Here is a 17,409-nt window from a genome sequence, read left to right as displayed (position 1 = left end):
CCTGACATACTCCTAGAAATCTCCCACCATCAAATTGTAGTGTCCTCCCTTACACTTCAATGCGCCACACACGGAGCTTTGAATTTTACGTTTTTATTTCCCAGCACACAGTCACACTCTGCTCTCTGATTACGTCATAACCGTTAATAACCACACCTTAACACCTACTAACCAATTACGAACTTCATCTAATTCGTCCACCCAGAACTGCAAGGGTCCTAGCGCACATAGTCTCACGACCCTACACAGATATGTCAAGGACTCATAGCGGGACACTTTGCAAATAGTTACAAGCGGTTTTTAATCTTTTTTTAATTGTATTTGTTGTGTTCCATAATGATCCGGACATGAGTGTGAGGCCAACAACGAACATGTACTTCACATGAAGTCAAATCTCTAGATCTCTTTTGATGAGCTCAGGTTTGTCAGGGTACATCCTTTTCACAATAACAGTGCTGATTACCTCAGGCCTGAAGTGATTTCAATGTGCCTCCCAGCCAGGTACGACACACAGTTAATGCTCAATAATGTTTAACCCATATTACAAGGCACGTCCTGCCCTCAATAGATTATTACAGCGACTCAGTAGATCATGGGGAAACGGCCACTACAACGTAGTATGTGTGGTAAAGGCATGCGTTACAACGGAATGCGTTGTAAAATCATACAACCTAGATCATGGTTCTGGCATGAGATGTTTCTCACTGCCGGGATCTCAGCAGGGGTAGTATCAGATCGCATCAATAGAGATCCCAAAGGTTTCCTGATATTTTTGATCCGGACGTCTGTGGCCATCACCATGTACATTTCTGGTGGCTCATGGACGTCGTTTGGGGGTTGCCAGGGGGTCGCAACTGCTGCCCCTGGCTTGCCACTAGCTACCCCTGGCACTGCCTTTTCGACCCCTGGCCTCAGGGTGACAAAATCAGTGCCTAGAACACAGGAGCGGCTCCCCATTATGGACTTCATTTGGTGCTCCATTTTCCTAGTTTTCTGTGCAACAAGTGAATAATATTATCCACTATTGTTGCTAAAAAAGTGGAGTATAAAAAGCTGGAATATGACCCTATCTGACAGTCACAGTAAATACAAATTATTGTAAATGTTTGTTGCATGAATGCTTGTAGGTTAATGTATTTATCTCAGAGAGAGTACGTGAATGTGTGTGTGTGTTTAAGCACGTGTGTGTTTGTGTGTGAGCCAAAGTAAAGGTCAAATGGTGTGTGATGTCACTGCCTCTACCCCTGGCATTTTGGTGAATTGACGCCAATGATTACAGCCTTTGCGAACCTTTTCAATGGTATCCCTTACTTGTCACAGTAGCGTTAGGTAAGGGCTGAACAGACTGGTTTATCCAGTTAGAGATAACAGTAAAGATTGCCTCCCAGGCCATGACCGGGCTAGGAGAAAAAACCCTGGCGTCTGGTATCTACTGCATTGAGTGTCCTTTTTTGACCTACATTACCTAAGGCATTTGGAAGGACTGGGTGAAATTCCATTGTATTGGAATAGTTTTGCATTACCCTTGTTACGCAGAATACCCAAAATGTCACTATTATGCCATGTTGCATAATTACGCAATGTTCATAACAGCAATTTAGCACCACATCGGAATAATGCAAACTACCAAGTAGCTGCTGTGTGCAGCTGTTTTTGAACTGTTTTTAAAAACAAAAATACGACCTTGTGTCCAAAATAGACATAAGGGTGGTTTTCATGCTCAAATATAGCATCAAATGGCAGTTTTGCATTTTGCATACTTACACGTAATGTCGCATATTTTTTTATGAAATTCCATGTACTTGCACAAAAGCAAATCACATGATATTCGGACAACTTTGGTTTTTAAGAGCATAATATATTGTATGTACACATTTTAAATGCATGAATCTGCCTGTTTTTTGGAGAAAGGGACCCTTTTTGAGCACAGCAAGATCTCCATTCGTCATCCGAAATTCGACCTGAGAGAAAGGTCATTAATACCTCACGTCGAAACAGTTGTTGACCTGTCTGCTAAAATAATTGACTGTTTAGAAAAGTGAGATGATTTTGCCCACAAGGGTGCTCCACTTCTTAGCATTAATGGAGCAATAAACACTGGCGCTGGTAGAACCCAAGTACGGTTTGTACAGAGAGGGCCAAGCTGATGGTAACATCCTGTTTTTTTATGTAAAATCCATCGGGTACACTGCACAGTTTTCTTGCATTGAAGCAATTGTCAAGAAGATAAAATTGAAAATAAGAGAAGAACGCTGTAAAAAGATTGAAAATAATTAGAAATAATTTTCTCACACTGTTTCCAAATGCTAAAACACATTTATGAATTTGAAACCGAGTATTTCAAAAAATCAAACGGATGAAACGCAAATTCTTATTTCTACCTTAGTGCCACATGTATTCAACCTATTTGAAATGAGTAATACGAAAACGTGTGCATCTTGCTAGCTTATTTCATGTATATGGCACTATCTTTTGTGTCCACATTAAACAAGTAAAGGCAATCTACCGTCCTGGTCTTCATTTTCTTCGATTCAACCAATGCATCTGATACTGTCGATTAATAAATGGAAATACCAAGACGGGATTCATCATGCTTTACTTTATTATTAAACTAACGAAGGTAATGATTTACAGTGCTACATAGTAAGGTTATGAAGACGGCCTCTAATTGAATGGGTGTACAGGAAGCTCCCTACTGCTATGGTTGATCATTTACAAGAAGGCAAGGATTGCATGGACCTAGGGACTGAAGTATTCTATCATCCAGTGACAATACTTTCTTCAAAGTGAGGCCAAGGGCAGAACTGCCATTGACACAATTTGTCCCTCGAATTTGAATTATGTGGGCTTTGCCTGCATCAGTGTGTCTTGCATTCTTCCCTGTAGGTTGTAGACTTCCGTCCAAATGAGCCTGCCCTGTGCACTTCCCAAACCGAATGCTTCCAGCCAAGCCACCAAGGCTATACGTTTGTTATCTGCTTAACTTCTTCATTCTGATGACCTATGACATTTCCAACAATTTGATCAGTTTGCATATGGTTGTATTCTTCAGTACTGTATTATTTTGTCATACAATTACAATCTCATAGAGGCACACATCTTCACCATATTCATTTTGCCAGAAAACGAGGCAGGTTAGTTCTTACTCACTCTCAATCAATCAATCAGTGGATTATAAAGCGCACTACTCACCCGTGAGGGTCTCTCTAACCGGAAGTCCACTCTTGTCACAGCCTTATGCTGATTGCCTAATTCACCTCACTTTAATAGCCTCTCCTGTATTCTTTATGCCATCTATCCCAATAGAAAAACAGCATGCCGTCTCCAAACTGCCCTAATCTTGGTTGAAGGATGTCTAGCTCTCGGATTTTCAAATGGCCACTGCTCTATGGCCCAGATCAGGAGTCAGAGTGCTGTGGAGCATGCTTACCGATGTAGCTGCTCATTGGTCGAAGGAGGGTATCTAATTACCGCCAAACAGTACTGTCTGTTTGGCGGTAATTAGGTTACTGCCTGCCTGTACAGTGCCCGTTTAGGTCATACTATTTTTTTTTTTTACTACACTGATGCTGGAATCAAAGAAGATGATAATTTAGCTTCCAAGCGCCTCAAATCAACTACTTGGAACTGGAGATGAGTGGGGGAGGGTGGTAGGGAGAACGTTCTCAAATGAATTGTTGATTGTTCTCTCTACTGCTTTCCGTGTTTTACTATGGTCTTTCTCTCCCATGAAGGCTACCCTTCCCTTTGGCCTTTCCTCTCATTGTTAACATTTGGTTATCTTTCTCAAGGTGCACCTGATTTTACTCACATGTAAGGAACCCTTTATTTTCTTTTTTGCCTGGTTCCTGTTTTGTTGGGCAGCAGACATAAACTCCTCAGAAAGGTGCAATTACTAAATAAAACTGGCCTACCACTCTGAAGGCTAAGGCTCCTGCATTTGTTGGCAAATGCAAAAAGAACAAATGATGGACGGAATGCAGAACAATGTCATACAATCACCCCAGTACAACATCGTTTTTTTGCTCACCATGCCATTCCAGTTTGGACCCAGCCATACGCAAATCAGTCTTGACCCTGGGCCCAATGGGAACAGTCCAGCCCGAACTGCCAGGCCCTCCCTGGACTGGAAACAAGCATCCTAGGACCGGTTTCGGGCTTTCAGCCCTCATCAGCCAGGATAGCTTCACTCCAGTGGAATGGAGAGCACGGGACCCACGTCTGGGCTGGACGGTTCCCACAAGGAACAGGGTCAAGACTGATTTCAATATGGCTGGGTCCAAACTGGGGTGGTGTGGTGAGCAAAAGAATGATGGAGTAAACCCAGATCCTTGTGACTTGGGGTGAATGTTGCATTGTCAAGCATTCCGTCCATCAATTGTCTCTTTTGCATATGTCGCCCTAAGTGGGAAGGGTAGGCCCAGATGTGGGTCCCGTGCTCACTACACCACTGGATTCAAGCTAGCCTGGCTGATGAAGGGTGAGGCCCTGAAACCGGTCCCAGGATGCTTGTTTTCAGTCCAGGGAGGACCTGGCTTGGCAGTTTTGGCTGGACTGTTCCCACAAGGAACAAGGTCAAGACTGATTTGCATATGGCTGGGTCCAAACTGGGATGGTGTGGTGAGCAGAAGAATGATGGATTAAACCCAGATCCTTGTGACTGGGGGTGAATGGTTGCATTGTCCAGCATTCCGTCCATCAATTGTTTCTTTTGCACCTGCATATGTTGGCAGCTGGTTTGAGGAGTTCACCTAGTAAGGGACCTTGGGGAAGGATTATACATTCCTACCAGTGGTGCAGAGCAGTTTTGCACTGACATTTTAACTGACTCACTGGAATCGATCAGTGTAGAAATGCATTAATTGTGTAAATATCGATTTTGCACTGGTTGGTCCGTGCAGATGTTATTACAAAATTGCACGCTGGTCCATGGAACAGTTGATTCATCTGGCGTCCTCGTTTCATTTGAATTACCAGCATTCTTACCCTTTGACCATCAAAGCACGTCTAATTCACTAACAAAGGCTGGTAGTGCAGCGGAACTGGTTCAGTCACATTCTTTAACTTAAGCTGGTTATTTGGGCTGTGTTTGGGTCCACCCTACTGAGAGATGTGTTGCTTTATTACCTGTGTTTACACCATAGATAATAGTATTTGCTGCAATCGCTTCATCAGTTTTTTGCGTAGTGTGTGAATATAAAACATGCCTTCTGAACCAACATATTACATGTTTCTGCACGCTTATAACAGAGCAACCTAAACAAACACAGAAATGTGTAGATGTTGCTGCTGGAAAGAAATATTAAAAAGACGCTGCAGCACTTTATAGGCAAATAGGCAGGACATGTAGTAAGGTTGTTCACTTGTTTTGTGATAAACAGGTAGTAGACCATTTACTGTAAACCTCCCTGGGAACACGATTTGTGCAAATGAAACAGACACCCTTTATTGATCTGCCTTAATGTTGCACCCGGAAGGAGTACTGGAATGGTAGCACGTGCTGTTACTGTGATCACAAAACACCGGTAGTAATGGTGGGCATATCACGTATGATTGACCCTCCCATCCATAGACCCATAGTACTCCACTTATTCCCTTTCCCCACAAAAACAAACCAGGCAAGAACTTGGTCTTCACTGCGTAGTCTTTATTAAACATAGAGATAAACACAAGCTTTATTTGTTGATGCACTGTCAACTCTTGACCATCTTTTATTAAAATCCAAACCAACACACATTGATAAAAGCAATAGGCTTGTGAAGTATACATTTAAGCCATAGGTTGAGATTGTATTTACATTTCTGGATCTTCAGAGCCAACTTGATGCGTGTTGTGCCAGCAGGCCACAACCAATTCTTTACAGCTCCCCTTCGGGATAACTACCCATCGTCTATACCCTAGACGTGGCCACCAGGACACTGCTTGGCGCCATTCTTGGGCACCAGCTCTCACAGAGTTGCTTACAACAAGCGCCAGCATCTTGGGTAGGGCCGGAGAGTCCAGGACCACCAGCAGGTCAGCCCCCTCTGCCGCCAGCCTGGAGCCACCATTGACAGCCTGCCCTGTTTGTTCCAGGATCAGACAGTCCCCGCCAATCCGTAGTCCCGCCACTTCTCTTGCCCGGGACGCCACCAGTCCGCCAACTCTACTCTAAACTAAGGGATTTGGTGGGTGGGCAACTTGCTTGCGGCTCCAATCCACAGGGCACCGAGGTGAGAGGACAAAGAGGGCTTCCCCCTTGTATGCCCTGCTTTTATCACTTCCCTTGTGGGGCGGGGTCGCCGGCGCACCTTAGTGACGCCCTGCTTGACCTCTTGTGTCTCCTACCGATGCCCCCTCCCACTTTCCCACCGGACCGGAATTTTTTTCTGGGCTTCCCGAACGAAATGCCACTAAGGCCCCCCGCCCATAGGTGTGGGGGGGCCTACCATTCTCGCTTCTTTTTGGCAGTGTAATCACGTGTTCTTACCATGTCTCCTTAACATTATATCTGGGGCTTGTATATTGTGGGTTTTGTGTTAAGATTACAAATACCAGTGTGCAAATAAAAATCTGGACTGGATGAAATTCTCACGTATGGCGCTTGGAGAATTTAGGTTTCTGAAAATGGTGTTTTGCCTTATGCTTGCTTTTGCTCATCAGCAGAACATAACAGATCCTTTTGTGAAGCGAAACCATTGGCAGCGTTGGACTGGCCTACTTGATACTCTGGCACGGCCAGAAGGACCGTCTTGAAAGGGCCATTGTGAGGGTGATATTTTTGGACCCAATGACGTGACAAGACCAAAAGAAAACGAGCCCACATACAGGCCTCAAGTCAGCCCATCTGACAGTGTCATAGTGTCCAAAAGACCAGTCCATCACTGGGCACAGTCAAGCGTGTAGAGGGTAAACGTACATAGTCCTGTTGGTGCCCCTGTGACAGGGAGTAAGTGATTAAATTAATCATGGACGGCTTAGAGGACTTCAATTACTGTCTTCACAAAATGCCCATTTACCCATTTCATTTCTTTGCAGACTCTGGGAGTTGCTGTTCTTGTTGGCATTGCAGTGTTCATTCTAAACGTGCCCTTTATTACCGGCTTTGGGGTCAGGATGAGAAAACTTCAGGTACGGTATCACACTCTTCAAGTCGCTCTTTACCCCTTGTGTAGTCAATCTCCTCTTTAAAACGCATTGTTCTGCTGTACTGTCACTTCCCTAAATGGCTGGTGAGTTCCTTCCTCAGAAGGTGAGGGACTGTGGACACTCTCTCTGTGCATCTGATATGACCCTTTGAGGGGCTCATACTTTCTCATCTGTTTTAAAAGGCATAATAGTTGTACATACCACTTGTTGTGTCTATCTTTCAGGATAAACAGATGACTCGGAAAAAAGTAAGTAAACTAAACAGTCATTTCTTCCAGTGGCCTTGTATATTACATTTGTTCTTCTACTGGCAAGGAATTGAATTAAGGTGATATTTTTCTCCAAGGAGTTCATAGTGATTCAAATAGACAACATGAGTGAAGCTCACTCTATGGTGTCACTCGGAAACCCCAAGGTGAAAAACATCCCAGTAATTCTCTTTTTACCCATCTATGATTTTATGTTATTTATGAGCCCTATAATCATCTACCCCTGCTTTCAGCTGCTACTCAGGGACAGAAGAGCAATGGTGGATCCATGCATATGACCTCTGCTCTGTGTCCCAAATAAGAAACATGCTCTGAAAAACAAAGGTCCTTAGCTCATCAGAATCAACATCAATATAATATAGGTCATAATAGGAGACTATATTTGTCATCTGTCCAGCCGGACAGGGTATTTATTTGAACAATATGAACAAAACTGATAAATGATTAAGAGGCACAGTCCTGTACCTTACTCAAGAAAGGCAAACAACATAAAAGGAAAAGGGTTTCACAGGCAAAAACGAGCAATATTGGCCACTTTTGATTCAGTGTTTGGATTAAAGTATTGCCAGGAAAATGCTAGACACAACTGAATAAAACACAATGGTTAGGTTGTGAAAGCACTATCTGAAGTCGACGTTTCGATCCCTTTTGCTCTAGTTACACGGGACCATCATCAGGACTAAAATTGACAACATTTGCCTGCCTGTAATACTAGTACAACCGCCTGTTTTGGAGGAAGAAAGAAGAAAAAAGAAAAGGAGAAAAGTAGCCAAAGGCTAAATTACTGACTAATTCTCCAACGTACAAGCAAGTCCATTTGTTGTGCACACTTTGCATTTATTCGGATTCAGCTTAACGTGCTCTAATTGGTGTCTAGAAAAATTGTGAAGAAGCCGGGCACACATGACCGAGTGCTCGAGTGACTGGTGTTATCAGACTTAATTATTGTTCCTGACTGATCCTCCGTAGTATAACTAAGAGATCGACAACTCGGGTATTAAAAATTAAACAGTATGTGAGAATACAACTGTATCGCATGGACAAGAATTGTCTATACCTCATTAATTAGTTCACATTTAAATTAGTTCACATTTAAACCGACGAAAATCAAGTATTTACATTGTGCAAAGACCCTCGAGTGTCCATCCATACGTGTACATCCATACAGTGTAATGAGGTGGCGGGCCTCGGGGCTAGCTTACCCAACCGCCGCCAGAACCTTGAAGGATTTTCTGACACTTCCGCTGAGTCTTCAGAAAGCTCTGATACAGGTGAAGGGTCTAGCACAAACGCACGACGCGGTGGGGGCCATCCGAATTGTTTTAGCCAGAGGCCAGCCCAACACCCCACAACGCGGGCGCACCCCAGAGATGGCACAATCCTCCAGGAGAGAGCAAGACCCGGAACAATTTTTATCAATGGTAACTGAAAGACCAGCAGAGGTAATACCTATTTTCAACCTTTCAAAACACACTCTGCTAGATACAGAACTTGAACTACTAAAGAAAGGCTTGTCCTTCGTACCTACAATCCGCCCCAACTTTATGGAACTGCAGACAGAACTGCTAAGATTTTTTAGAACAATCCGTCTCAAGGCTTTCTTCCAATTACACCCTAGCCAGTTGACTGATTCTAACACTCCATTTCGACCCTCATCCACTTTCTCACTTTCAGCCTCAATGATACCCCCCGAGATCATAGCATTTGCAAAAATGGTACTCGGAGACTTGGCGACTCTGCAGACCAGTAAACTCTTCATTCCGTATAACATCTCACTCCAAGAGAAAAAAGCAATCGAAACATTAAAAAAAAACAATAATGTGGTTATTAAAAGAGCAGACAAAGGGGGCGGAATCGTTATTCAAGAAACAGAAACTTACAAGGCAGAAATTATACGCCAACTGAATAACACTGATCATTACCAGAGGCTACCTGGGAATCCCACCAAACAGATTCAAGAGATTATTACCAAACTCACATCCCAAGCATGTACGGAAGGTTTATTGAGTAAAAAAGAATATAACTTTCTCAACGTAAAATCACCCAGATGTCCTGTAATATATACACTTCGATTCACAAGAATCTAACAAGTCCCTCTGGACGGCCCATCGTTTCAGCTTGTGGCTCAATACTGGAACCATTGGGAGCCTACGTGGACTACTTCATTAAAGAGTTCGTCCCAGGTACGACATGCTATTTGAGAGATAGCATGTCAATGATCAATCTTGTAGAACACCTAGAATTTGACCCCCTACATGAAACACTCTGCACGTTAGATGTGGAATCATTGTACACAAACATCCCACAAACTGCAGCATTGTTAGTCATCCAAAAAGTCCTAGACACCCGCCCTCGACCTCATAGGGTTCCAACCCTCTTTATCCTCCAATTGCTGGAATTGTGCCTAACGAGAAATTTCTTTTTCTTTGATAACACATACTTCCAGCAGGTTAAGGGGACCTCCATGGGGACAATTTTTGCCCCCAACTTGGCTATACTATTTATGAATCAATAGGAAATCGGATACATCCTGACATCATCTAATCCCTTCCTCTCTGGCATTAAAATGTGGAGGCGGTATATAGATGATATTTTTCTCATTTGGAACCGGACCAATGAGACATTAAATAACTTTTTACACTGGCTGAATAACAACTGCTGTGGGCTTACATTCACACTCAGCCATGACAAATCCTCAATAGCGTTTTTGGACCTCACCATCTTTCACTCAGAAGGTGAACTCCTGACCCGACTCTACAGAAAACCCACAGAACGCAATACGCTTCTGTACTATAGAAGTAATCACCCCAGGGCCTTGAGGGACTCTCTACCATACTCGCAGTTCCTCAGGATTAGACGAAACTACTCCTGCAAGACTGATTATTTCAGAGAGGCGGCAGTACTCTCTAATAAATTGAAAGACCACGGATAACCGAAGAGAATAATTAAGCAGGCCCTGAAACGAGCGTGGTACTGTCCACGTGAGGTCCTATTAGTGCCCAAAGACAAAGACCAAAAAGAAAGAATTGCATGTGTCACAACCTTCTCGCCAGTGCCCAACAAAATCAAAAAGTCAATCATAAAACACTGGCCCATAGTTAATGCTGGCTCATTAAACATTGAGAGACTCCTCTTTGCTTTCCGCAAGAGTAAAAACCTAAAAGACCACTTAGTAAGAGCAGGGCTACCAGCGACACCACAAATTGCGCAACACTCGACGCAGCCTGGGGCTTACCCCCCCTCATAGGCCATGTAAAATGTGGATGTTGTAATGTCTGTGAGTACCCGGTGGAGGGCAAGAAATTCACCCACAACGACACCACGTTTGAGAGACGCGCATTCTCTAATTGTAATTCGTCGAATGTTATCTATGCGATACAATGTCCATGCCCAAAATTGTATGTTGGACAGACGACACAAAAAGCAAAGACATGCATTTGCCAGCATAGAAGCAGAATAAGATGCAAAACTGCCAATGCCCCCCTGGTGGACCACTTCGCCGAAGCTGGGCATAACGAGAACGACATGAAATGGACAATATTGAAAGTCGTGAAACTACCACCCCGAGGTGGAGACATTGCTCAGATGCTCAACAGAGAGGAATTAAAGACAATGATACAATTCGACACGATAAGGAATGGTCTCAATCGAGAAGAAGACTGGACCACCTTACTATAACCAACCATCTGCCCTCCAAGGCTCGGAAGATGGCAGACCTGGAGACTTTATTGAATCTGCAAATCCAAGCCTTAATTCTGAACTATGAATCATTCTTTGTACACTGTTTTTAAAATTAAAATGAAATTCTGATGTAACTCTGGCAATTATGGTTCACGCTATCAACCAGGCTACCCAGCCCATCATTATTATTATTTTTTCCCGCTTCTCCACACTTTATTGTTTTTCAAAATATCATGATTTTAATGCACCATTGTAAGCACCATCGCCGCCTGCACATTCACACCCGTGCACCCTCAGCTTCGCGTAAAGTGCTGCCATCTTGTGACCCAGACTCGAATCACAAGGTTTGCATAACCTTACTAGTCCCGTCCTCACATGCCCTTGGAATGCGCTCTAAGATGGCGCTCAATCACAGTCCATGTCCCCTTTCCAAGATGGCCGACCTAGTATGAAAGCCCCCTTTTCATTTCTAATTACATGCCGCCCAAAGCCAAGTGAGCTCACTCCCAACCGCACTGCGATCTGAGCAGTGGACGGACAGGACATCGTTCCCCCACCCCCAGGATTTCAATCCAACGGAGTCACAGCACTCCCCGAGGTAAGAGCAGCAATCCCCCACCCCCACTTGGAACTCTGTGGCACCCGCGAGTGTTTCGAACCCCTGAACTGACCAATCCCTAATTTTTGCCGGTTTCAGAACAAACTCGGTGAATCCATCCGGACCCTGCAGCGCATCGAGACTGCCCGGACCTCGATACACCGGAAAACAAGTACACCCCTTAATACACGGCATTGACAAGCAGAATACTGCACGCCCCAAACTCTAACACCATTCTTGTTTCAGACAGGAACACCCGGTGTACGAGTCTAGGACCGTGAATTCTACCCAATACTGCCCGGATCCCTGGAAACCGGCCATATAGGTAAACCTTCAACCTCCTGCACGCCTTGAGACCAACCCAGTTGTCGCAATAAACCTTAATCACCTCCCTTTCCACCCCTAGGTAACACACCTATATCCCGGCCAGCATCTGCCCAGGTGGCAATGCAACATGCTCCCAACACCAAGCCCATACCTGGGTAAGCTAGCCCCGAGGCCCGCCACCTCATTACACTGTATGGATGTACACGTATGGATGGACACTCGAGGGTCTTTGCACAATGTAAATACTTGATTTTCGTCGGTTTAAATGTGAACTAATTTAAATGTGAACTAATTAATGAGGAATGGACAATTCTTGTCCATGCGATTCAGTTGTATTCTCACATACTGTTTAATTTCTAATACCCAAGTTATCGATCTCTTAGTTATACTACGGAGGATCAGTTAGGAACAATAATTAAGTCTGATAACACCAGTCACTCGAGCACTCGGTCATATGTGCCCGGCTTCTTCACAATTTTTCTAGACACCAATTAGAGCACGTTAAGCCGAATCCGAATAAAAGCAAAGTGTGCACAACAAATGGACTTGCTTGTACGTTGGAGAATTAGTCAGTAATTTAGCCTTTGGCTACTTTTCTCCTTTTCTTTTTTCCCCTTTCTTCCTCCAAAACAGGCGGTTGTACTAGTGTTACAGGCAGGCAAATGTTGTCAATTTTAGTCCTGATGATGGTCCCATGTAACTAGAGCAAAAGAGATCGAAACGTCGACTTCAGATAGTGCTTTCACAACCTAACCATTGTGTTTTATTCAGGTGTGTCTAGCATTTTCCTGGCAATACTTTAATCCAAACACTGAGTCAAAAGTGGCCAATATTGCTCGTTTTTTGCCTGTGAAACCCTTTTCCTTTTATGTTGTTTGTCTTTCTTGAGTAAGGTACAGGACTGTGCCTCTTAATCATTTATCAGTTTTGTTCATTTTGTTCAAATAAATACCCTGTCCAGCTGGACAGATGACAAATATAGTCTCCTATTATGGCCTATATTAAATTGATGTTGTTGATTCTGATAAGCTAAGGACCTTTGTTTTTCAGAGCATACTTCCCCACGGTCCTCAGCCAACTGTTTGGGTTCCCTTGTTATATTAAATAAACCAAATAAGAAACAAGCATTTACAATGCAATGGTCTCGGCATTATTAAAGGTAGAGCTATTGGCATTGCTCATGACTTTTTTTTTTTTAAATCATAAATAAATGGCACTGTCATTTACATTGCCAATAGCTTAATCGTTAAATAAATGGCATTGCCATTTACAATGCCAATAGCAATCGCTCGCAAATGCATGACCTATTGCATTTACACCCACACAGAGCCACCTACACAGAGCCACCCTCACACAGACAGAGCCACCCACACATAGAGCCACCTATAAAAAAAGCTATCCACACAGAGCCACACACACACACTCACAGACAGAGCCACGCACACACACACACACACACACACACACACAGACAGAGCCACACACACACACACACACCAGAGGCTTCCACCGGCTTAAATTAAGCACTCCGAATACGAATTTCCAGGTACTTGTCATAGGGAAGCCAGGTGCAAAAAGTAAGTATGTTAGCCAGAATTCAGGCCCCGTCCTACATTTTTTTGAATAAATGAGGTAGACGATTGCTAGGATCCGCTTTTGAAGCCTACAGAATGAAAGCGCTGGCTACCTACACATAAGGCGCCGACCTGTGGGGTTTCAGAAAAGTAAAAGGACTACTAAAGATGGAGAATTGCTTTCTGTAGTGTTTAATATGTCTTGGCACGGGAACACCGATGAGGCAGGAAGGGCTGTGCTGGGAATACAAAACAGTGAATCTTTGATATGGGGTCGTCTAAGGCAAAATCCTTCATTGAAAGTCTACCTAAAAACATTGCTCAGCCTTTGGACTAGCAAACACTTCCTAAAATCACATTGGCTACATCACATCTGTCACACCCTAAATAAAGCCCTGTACACACCGAGTTTTTACATTTCTGAACAGTCAAACAAGGGCAGAGATAAGGCGGGAAGGCTACTCTAACACAATGGAAACCAGGTTTTCTCACATTCTGTCTTTTATAAGCCGACATGGATGGTTTAATTTAGCAATTAATAAAATGAAACAATACAGAACAGCTCATTGAAAATAAGAAAACAAGCCCCACTTCCAGCAAAGAAAGCCAGGAAAATGTTTACTGTGAAACGAAGACATCATAAATACTGATGCTACCACACTGCACCATCACGTGTGCTGCATTAGAAACATTGTGGGCAGACAGACGTGTAGCGCAGCACCATAAAGATGATTAATCATACCTTGATTTTGTTTTTAAAAAAATTTAACGGAAGCCCTTCATATACACAAATGACCCAAAAAATCTGATTGTAAAGAAAAGAGGCATGTCTAACTATGTATAATATCCTAGTCTCGATAAAAAGCAGCATATTAATCTGGCACGCTCCCTTCAACACTGCTTAAAATGACCCTTGCACGAAGAGCCCACTTTGACCCTGGGAAGAAGCGGTGCCGACGGGAGGGGTCCAGAGTCTTCCATGATGCTCACCTTCGGTTTCCATCCAGGTGAGAACCATGGTGTCAGGACAGACAGGGGTGCACTGTGAAGATCCAGCCATTACTTTTCAAAGTCTACCAAAGTGCAAAGGTCGGATGCTACTAGGGACTTTGGCATATCTGGGGGGGGTCCCCTCAAAGTGCGTGGCCAATGTAATTAAAGGCGTGGTTTAAAATCACATAAGCTAAAAATTTGTGCTAAGCATAGTGTGTCGTCCGACATGTATTTTGCTGTTTCTGTTATTGCATCCAGAGGGTGGGTGGGGGAGGTGGGGAGTCTCTCAAACGGCCGTGGCCAATTTAATTAAGGGTGTGGCTTAAAAACACAAAAGCTAAAAATCTGTGCTAAGCATAGTGTGCTGTCCGACATGTATTTTGCTGTTTCTGTCACTGCATCCAGAGGGTGGGTGGTGGGGGTCTCTCAAACAGCTGTGGCCAATTTAATTAAGGGCGTGGCTTAAAAACACACAAGCTAAAAATCTGTGCTAAGCATTGTGTGCCGTGCGACACGTATTTTGTTGTTTCTGTCATTGCATCCAGATATAAGATACAACAAGTCAGGACTATTGGCATTAATGAACGGAGAGAGGTTTTGCTTGCGAAGACAGACAGTTGTTTTTTCAACACTTACCCGCTCCTTGGCCGGCTTATTACGCGTCATGTTTAAGAACTTGAGCATGCCACCGTCCCCCTGTGTCCTCTCTGTCTCCAGGTTGGCTGCTCCTCCATCTGTCGGATGCCTCGATGCCCGCCGGAGGTGAGAGCTAACACAGTCCGACCGCCCAGCCCAGCGCTAGCCGCCCCCCCCCGCCGCAGATCACACGTGCACCAGGGCAATCTTGTTATTCGCAGATACTGCGCTCGCAGTTAGGGCGGGGCATCGATTATCAAAGATGACCCTCTCTTCCGTTCTCCTGCCCCGGCTGCGGGGCTCGTGGTGTAACTGTAAGCAGGCACAACAGCAGCATTGTCCAGCCCTCGCCACCCTTCGCCACCGCATTCTTGCTTGTGCAAACTGTAAGGTGTTGGGTGCAAGGAGTACTCTTTGCGTGGCTGCCAATTATTAGAGCCGAAATTTCAGTTAAATCTCGCAGGCGTGGTTCAACATGAGACAGAAGCTCACTCTTTGGCGTTTCTCCTCAAACGCTGCAACCCAATCCTCGAGCAGAACAAGAACAATGGCGGCCGCAAACATCCAAAAATTTCGGATTTGGGGGCGTGTTTTTGACGTTTTGAGTGACGGATGACATTACAGTCAAAAGAACGCAAAAAAACACGCCCCCGAATCCGAAAGAGACGGGGCTTGAACTGAGAGAGGCCCCTCTCATCCAATGGCTGGCCTCCGTTTAGGGAGCCAGCCAATAGAGGAGAGAGGCGGGTTCAAGCCCCGTACTAAAAAGCATTAAATCTCCGACCGGAGACTGCGCAAGCGCAGCCTTTCGGTCCTCGACCTAAAAAGGATGTGCAGGAGTGAGATTGAGGACAATTTAACACGCCTCTAAAAGGAGCTAAAAAGCAGTGGAATCACTTGCTATTGGAAAAGCAGTCAATTTATTAATGCAACTTAATTTGCTTATACTTAACCGGCACTGGTATCACCCCATTCCTGCTTTATTAAAACATTTTGAATTTTAACAAAATGGGCAAAACAGAAGATATACAGAGCAATAAAATATGCAGACGTGTTGTCTCCCAATTAATTACAGGTGAAGAGTTCGCCTAGAGGTAATTCCTTCAATATGACAAAACCCTTGCGGTTGTAAAACTAAGTCCCAACATTTCCCAAACTGTAAGGGAAGTGGAATTCCTCTGCCTGTGCATCATGCCATGATTAAGGACCCTTTTAGAGGTGTTAGAAATGGTCCCCTGTAGAGAATCCCCACATATCTGTGCTATTTAATGTTCTGAGTGTGAGTTTTTGATTTTAATCGTACATTGCATCTTGCACTTTAACCTCCCTGTCAGGTGGACAGGACCGGGAAATCTTTTGCCAATTCCTTCTGAGAGTCTTTTTCAATACGCTCGGGGCTATAGCCTTTCTAATAGGTTCTTATGAAGGCATTTTTTCTTTAGGCTTTTAAAAAGGGTGATGTTATCAATTGAATGCTGTTTTAATTTATTGGCAATGCAACTAGCTGTGAACCTGCCATTTTCCCTCTTTCTGCTAACCTGCCTTAAAGCTGCCATTTTCTGTTAGTGCACGCTCTAGTGTTGCGAATAACTCGATGTGCTGACCATCCTTAGGTATCGAAGCACGGCTGCCTCGTGTTAGTGCAAAGGGCTAGCTAAAGGCAAGTCCGTCTGCGCCCCAGCATACTGCCCGTTCCTCAGGCAGGACCGCATTATATTAAGTAAGGAAAAACTGTTCTCAATTAGATCATCTCCTTTCTGCACTGGTTTTCCCTTGGTGCTTCTAAGCCCCGATATCCCTAGGTGCGTTCTATCCCACAGTAGTATGGATACTAAATTAACACTCTCCCTTACTAATAGCAAGCCCTTCCTGAAATGTAGTCAATATGCAAACCTGAATAGTCAAGATACTAAGTCAGGGTCTGGGCTATATTGCGTAATAGTTAATATATGCTCCTTGTTGGCCCATGCAGCTGAAATGCGTACTATTTTGGAGGATTATAAGTTAGATTGTTTATTTGTTACAGAGTCTTGGATAAGGGAAGAGTGTGGTCCTAGCGTCGCTCTTGCTATATCCGAGGGATATGTTACAGGAACTGTCAATAGACCGATCTTGTGTACCTTTGATTCATAGAGACAATCAAGCGCGCAACACCCATGGGGCTCACGGGGCTTCAGCCCCCCCCTCGTTAGTGTCAGCCCGG

General features: G+C 44.1%; 1 protein-coding gene across 4 annotated transcripts in view; it reads left to right on the top strand.

Moving 5' to 3' along the window:
- LOC144784431 (multidrug resistance-associated protein 1-like) overlaps positions 1 to 17,409 on the top strand; it is a 1,265,484-nt gene that overhangs the window by 514,426 nt on the left and 733,649 nt on the right. For all 4 annotated transcript variants that reach the window (XM_078663181.1, XM_078663182.1, XM_078663179.1 and 1 more), the window contains exon 11: positions 7,018 to 7,110. In XM_078663181.1, the coding sequence (XP_078519307.1) occupies positions 7,018 to 7,110 (93 nt within the window). The remainder of the gene's footprint in view (positions 1 to 7,017; positions 7,111 to 17,409) is intronic.

The sequence above is a fragment of the Lissotriton helveticus genome, chromosome 10, assembly GCF_964261635.1.
Source record: "Lissotriton helveticus chromosome 10, aLisHel1.1, whole genome shotgun sequence".
Lineage (NCBI taxonomy): Eukaryota > Metazoa > Chordata > Amphibia > Caudata > Salamandridae > Lissotriton > Lissotriton helveticus.
This window is presented reverse-complemented; position numbering and strand designations above follow the sequence as displayed.